The 5,234-nt window shown below is 61.1% G+C and overlaps 1 protein-coding gene across 3 annotated transcripts; it reads left to right on the top strand.

The window, feature by feature from the left end:
- Positions 1-285: 285 nt before the first annotated feature.
- On the top strand, positions 286-4,853 carry Fosb (FosB proto-oncogene, AP-1 transcription factor subunit). Of its 3 annotated transcripts, XM_042700531.1 has the most exons (5): positions 286-573; positions 2,455-2,775; positions 3,251-3,358; positions 4,410-4,562; positions 4,688-4,851. In XM_042700531.1, the coding sequence occupies exons 1-5, from the start codon at positions 445-447 to the stop codon at positions 4,688-4,690; spliced, it is 714 nt and encodes a 237-aa protein (XP_042556465.1). In that variant the 5' UTR covers positions 286-444; the 3' UTR covers positions 4,691-4,851. The 3 variants fall into 3 exon arrangements, with proteins under 3 accessions (XP_042556465.1, XP_042556463.1, XP_042556464.1); XM_042700529.1 differs by having other exon boundaries at positions 4,410-4,853; XM_042700530.1 differs by lacking the exon at positions 3,251-3,358 and having other exon boundaries at positions 4,410-4,853.
- Positions 4,854-5,234: the final 381 nt, after the last annotated feature.

The following is a 5,234-nucleotide window of genomic DNA, read 5'->3' as shown; positions in this document are numbered from 1 at the left end:
CTCCCCATTCATCTCGTCGGACAACGTGGAAGGAGAACCTGAAGCGAATTCTATACCGCGGGACAACGCTTTCAAGCTTTTGGGGGGTTCGATCCCCCCTCCCCTCCCCGTCCCCATCCATCATCCTCGGAGTCCTGACCGGAGCCTGGACTTCCTCCGCGGGGTACGGCGGCATCCATCCTCCAGGTGCCGGGACACCGCACGGGGACGGCACCGAAACTTTGTCACTGTTGGAGCGGGACGTTGCCGCCCCCTCCCCGCGGCCAGCGCACTTGAAGAAATAAGATTGGGTTGGTTGCGGGTGTCTTTTTGGGGGGCGGGGAGAGAAGAGGACAACGCTCGGCTCACCCCGGATTTGCATCGTAACCTTCATCAACCCGGCCAGCAGCGTTGGCTTCCCGGCGACCCCAGCGTGGTCACAGGGGCCCCCCTGTGCCCAGGGAAATGTTTCAAGCTTTCCCCGGAGACTACGACTCCGGTTCCCGGTGCAGCTCTTCACCCTCGGCCGAGTCGCAGTATTTATCCTCGGTGGATTCGTTCGGCAGCCCCTCTACCGCCGCCGCCGCCTCTCAGGTGAGTGTTGCTTTGCAGATCGTATTTATAATTATTGTTATTGTTATTATTATTATTATGGCTATAAAGTCGCACCCAAAGCTAGGCTCTAGGAGAGAATGAAAAGTCACATTGCACTTAGCAAACTGCAAACAACTGTGCGCTCCAGACTGTGCGCGCGGAGCGCGCGCTGCGGGGCCGCGGCGCTGCGGGACTGCAGGCTGACGGGCTGAGAACTTTGAGGCTCGGGTCTCTCCCAACACCCCGCGCCATCGGGACCCCTCAAACACAGAGCAGTTAGGGGAGGGAAAAAAAATTCTCCGGGAAGCTTCCAGTAGCTTATTCGGGCCCGCTGCCTTCCGAGAGCGGCCTCTGGCGCCCCAACCCTCTCCTCCTCCTCCTCCTCCACCCAGCGGGAAAGCGAGTGCCTCGAACCCTCGGCGGCGCTGCCTCCGCCTCCTGCGCGGAGACGTAACGGGGGACCCGTGCGTAAGGGCTGACGTGCTGGAATCCTCCGTCTGACGCGGGGCACGCACGGCGCGCGCTCCGCGCCCCCTCCGCCCCGCCCCTGACGTCCCCGGCGCGTTCTATTTTGGAACGCCGCGGCCACGTTGCTAAGGGAGGGGGCAGATCGGCGTTCTGATTGGCCGCCGCGGCGCGGGCTTCAGCCAATCAACTTTCCCTTCCTATTTGTAGGGCGAAACTGTCCCCTCCCCCCCACCCTCTTTCCCCCCGGTCCGTTCTCGGAGCTCGGGGTTCCTCAGTGCTTTGCGGGGTCTCTTTTATGAGCCTTTAGAGGCAAAGCGAGGGGCATTCTCGTCGCCACCCGGACGAGTCTCTGAGACTCAATGGATCTGCGGAGGAAGCTTGCGGGGACCTGGTTTCCGCGGCTCTCAGCAGCCCGCAGATGTGTCTGTGTGCCGGCATTTTTTCGGGAGACCAGGCGGTGTCACCCCGCTTCTCCAGCCACGCACAGACACAAGTCTCGAGCCCCTCTGCTGTGGACACTCGGCCGCTCCGATCTGTCCCAAATACACAACCAGGATCGCCCCGGAGAGGGGGGAACCGGGCAGGTGGTCTCCGGGAGCCCCGCCCCCTTTGGGTTCCCAGGATGCTGATTGGCCGGCGCTCCAGCCCTTCCCTCGCCACGCCCCCCGAGAGAGTAGTTTATCCCGCGGAGCGGCTCCGGCATTCCACTTTTGGGGGTGGGGGGGGGGAGATATAAGGAGTGCTCGGGTTTGTGGGGGCTCAGGTTTTAACAGCAGCCCTCTCCCCTGCGACAGACGGAGTCAAGTGCTTACTTTCCCCTACCTGTCCCCTCTTTCACCTGTCACTTGTCAGTCTCACGGACCGAGACGATTACTTGAAATAAGGCTCCCAACTCTTAGGCTTGTCCCCCAACTGCCTCCTTGCGGGAGATCCCCGCCCCAGCACGGGGCCTGGCACCCAGGGGTGTGTGGCTGCGAGTGCAGGAAGGCTTGGTCTAAGGCCTCTCCCGCTCCCTCCCGCTTGCTTCTGGGGTGGGGGTGGGGTGTTGTGGCTGTGTGTGGCTGTGACTCCATCCTGCGAGTTCTGTCACCCGGCTGTGTCCAGCCTCCTCCCCCCCCCACCTAAGAGTCACCAACCCGGGGTGTGATTCACCACCCTCGACAACCGTGCAACCTTTCCCCGAGGAAGAAGGAGGAGGTAGAAGCTGGTTGAGCAGAAATTCTCTCATTAAGCACTGCGTCACGGTGTAGTGGAAGGGTGGGTGTTGTGGCTTTTTGCCTGTGACACACACATCCACACCCGCTCGCCCGGTGCTCACTCACGGGCTCGGTGTGTGTTATGTGTGTTGGGTATGTATGTGTTGGTGTCTTTGTTTGTGTGTCTACGCCTGTGTGTGTATGTGTCACCCCGTAGGAGTGCGCCGGTCTCGGGGAAATGCCCGGTTCCTTCGTGCCCACGGTCACGGCGATCACCACCAGCCAGGACCTCCAGTGGCTTGTGCAACCCACACTCATCTCTTCCATGGCCCAGTCCCAGGGGCAGCCACTGGCTTCGCAGCCCCCAGCTGTGGACCCCTATGACATGCCAGGGACCAGCTACTCCACACCAGGCCTGAGTGGCTACAGCAGTGTTGCAGCTGGTGCCAGTGGCGGGCCTTCTACCAGTGGCACCACCAGTGGACCTGGGCCTTCCCGCCCAGCCCGAGCCAGGCCTAGGAGACCCCGAGAAGAGTCGGTAAGTATAGAGCATGAGAAGTTGATCTGGGGAGGGGGGGCTGGCATGGTGGTGCACGCCTGTAATCCCAGCCATGCAGGAGGCATAGGTAGAAGAAGATCAGTTTCAGGATAGCCCAGGGTGAAAAGGGAGAGACCCTCTTTGAATAATAATTCAGGGGGGGGAGGGCTGGGGGGTGTGGCTCAAGAGGTAGATGAATTGGGTCAAGACCCTGAGTTCAGACCTTCACACCACCACCAAAAAACAAAAAGACAGCGGAAGTAAGTTAAGTCTGGGGGAACTGGAAGCAAGAAATGTCTAACTTTGCCACAATTGGGTGGGGTCCCCTAAGCCTCAAGGTTTCAGTAAACCTTGCTGGAGTTAGAGAGGACTGGAGGGGTTGGCTTCTGGCTGTTCTGAAAGCAGAGGAGGTTTGGCAAAGAGGGGGGAGGTCTCCAGAGCCCCAAATCTCATGGCTTCTGTCTCCCTGCCTCAGCTTACCCCAGAGGAAGAAGAGAAGCGAAGGGTTCGCCGGGAGAGGAACAAGCTAGCAGCGGCTAAATGCAGGAACCGGCGACGAGAGCTCACTGATAGGCTGCAGGCGGTAAGGACCGGCCCTAGGGTGGGAGAAGGAATGAGGCTCACGTGTGGGACCAGATGAAGCAGGCCACATCAGAGTGCCCCCGAGTGACCACACACAGACCCCCCCAAGCTTCCTGCCAGTCCTTCTTCTTCTCTGACTACACAGTGTGGTTGTCACAGTTGTCAATTTCATCTGGAGACAAGTGGCAGACGGGAAAGCTCCAGCCATTTCTTCCACTGAGTCCTGGGCACCCCAACTTCTGCCTCTTTCCCCATCTTTCCCTGTCTCCCATCAAATAGCTCAGCCTCTTTCCACTGGAATAGTCAAGATGGTTTCCCCGCCTTCCCTCCTCACTTTGTGCCCCGCCCCTCACGATTCTCCTGAACGGGAGGCTGGTGGAGGCCAGCCAGGGTTTATAAACCTCCAAACCCTGGCCTCACAGGGCTCCCGGAGGAGACAGGAAAATGCTCTACTGCCCCACCCCGGGGAGTCCTCACAAGGGAAAGCTGGGGACAGGTAGAACCCATTAAAGACATGCTCCAAGCCAGGGACACTGGGGGGAACTCCTGCCTGTCACCCGAGCTATGCAGGAGGCTGAGGTCTGAGGATTGCGCTGGCAGGGCAAGGAAAATCCATGATATTCTTGATCTCCAATGAGCCAGCAAAAAAGGCTGGGAGTGGAGCCGTGGCTCAAGTGGTAGAGCACTAACTAGCTTTGAGAAAAAAAAAAAGGGGGGGGGAGGCTGGGAGTGGAGCTGTGGCCCAAGTGGTAGAGCACTAACTAGCTTTAAGGGGAAAAAAAGAGGGGGAAATGCTCAGGGGCCACATCCAGGTCCTGAGTTCCAGCCCCAGGACACACACACACACACAGCGCTCCAATCCCACAGGCGCTCAACCATCCATGGGGGAAACTGAGGCACCACAGCGCAGCCCCAAGTTTCTCCTCAGAGCCTACCAGCTCGGGGATTGTTTTGCGGGCTGGGAGAGGCGGGGGAAGATGAGCTACGAGGCACCTGTTATCATCCCTGGACTAATGGCTCCCCTTTCCTTCCCCCTTCTACCCCCACCCCAGGAGACAGATCAACTGGAGGAAGAAAAAGCCGAGCTGGAGTCGGAGATCGCCGAGCTGCAGAAGGAGAAAGAGCGTCTGGAGTTTGTGCTGGTGGCCCACAAACCGGGCTGCAAGATCCCGTTCGAAGAGGGCCCGGGGGGGCCCCTGGCGGAGGTGAGAGGCTTGCCGGCTAAGGACGACGGTTTCAGCTGGCTGCCGCCGCCCCCGCCGCCGCCCCCGCCCTTCCACGCCGGCCCGGACGCGGCCCCCAACCTCACCGCTTCTCTCTTTACACGCAGTGAAGCTCACGTCCTCGGCGACCCCCTCCCCGTTGTTAGCCCTTCGTACACCTCCTCGTTTGTCCTCACCTGGCCGGAGGCCCCCGCGTTCGCCGGCGCCCAGCGCAGCAGCGGCAGCGAGCCCCCCGCGGACCCCCTGAGCTCGCCCTCCCTCCTCGCTCTGTGACCCCCCTCCCCGCCCCGGGGGCCGCGGGGCACACGCGCGCACACACACGCGCGCTCCCTCCGCGCGCACACACGCGCGCGCGCGCGCAAGCCGAGGACAAAGCCCAGAACATTTGGGACCCAGGAGGAGGAGAAGGGGGGAAGAGACACTCACAGCCCTCCCCTCCCCGTCCGTCCGTCCATCATGGGATCTTCCGGACTTGAGTTCGAATCCTGCCGCTGGACCGAAGGAGCCCCCGCCATGCGTTTGCGTGCCTCCTCTTGTAATCCGTGCTGGGTGACTTTGGATTGGGGTGAACCGGGGTGGTGGGGGGAGGGTGGAAGGGGGTGGGTAAGGGAGATGGGGTGGGGACGGATGGACGGACACACCGCCCCCACCCCG

This window comes from Dipodomys spectabilis, unplaced genomic scaffold (assembly GCF_019054845.1).
Source record: "Dipodomys spectabilis isolate Male_0828 unplaced genomic scaffold, ASM1905484v1 ptg000266l, whole genome shotgun sequence".
Taxonomy (NCBI): domain Eukaryota; kingdom Metazoa; phylum Chordata; class Mammalia; order Rodentia; family Heteromyidae; genus Dipodomys; species Dipodomys spectabilis.
Note: the sequence above shows the minus strand (reverse complement) of the source record. Positions and strands in the feature narration are given on the sequence as shown.

Excerpts from the sequence above, each read along its gene's own strand:
- Fosb (XM_042700529.1), top strand. The coding sequence starts at position 445 with ATGTTTCAAGCTTTCCCCGGAGACTACGACTCCGGTTCCCGGTGCAGC. Across the intron at positions 2,776-3,250 it reads GGAGACCCCGAGAAGAGTCG|CTTACCCCAGAGGAAGAAGA; the intron begins GTAAGTATAGAG and ends TCCCTGCCTCAG. Across the intron at positions 3,359-4,409 it reads TCACTGATAGGCTGCAGGCG|GAGACAGATCAACTGGAGGA; the intron begins GTAAGGACCGGC and ends CCCCCACCCCAG.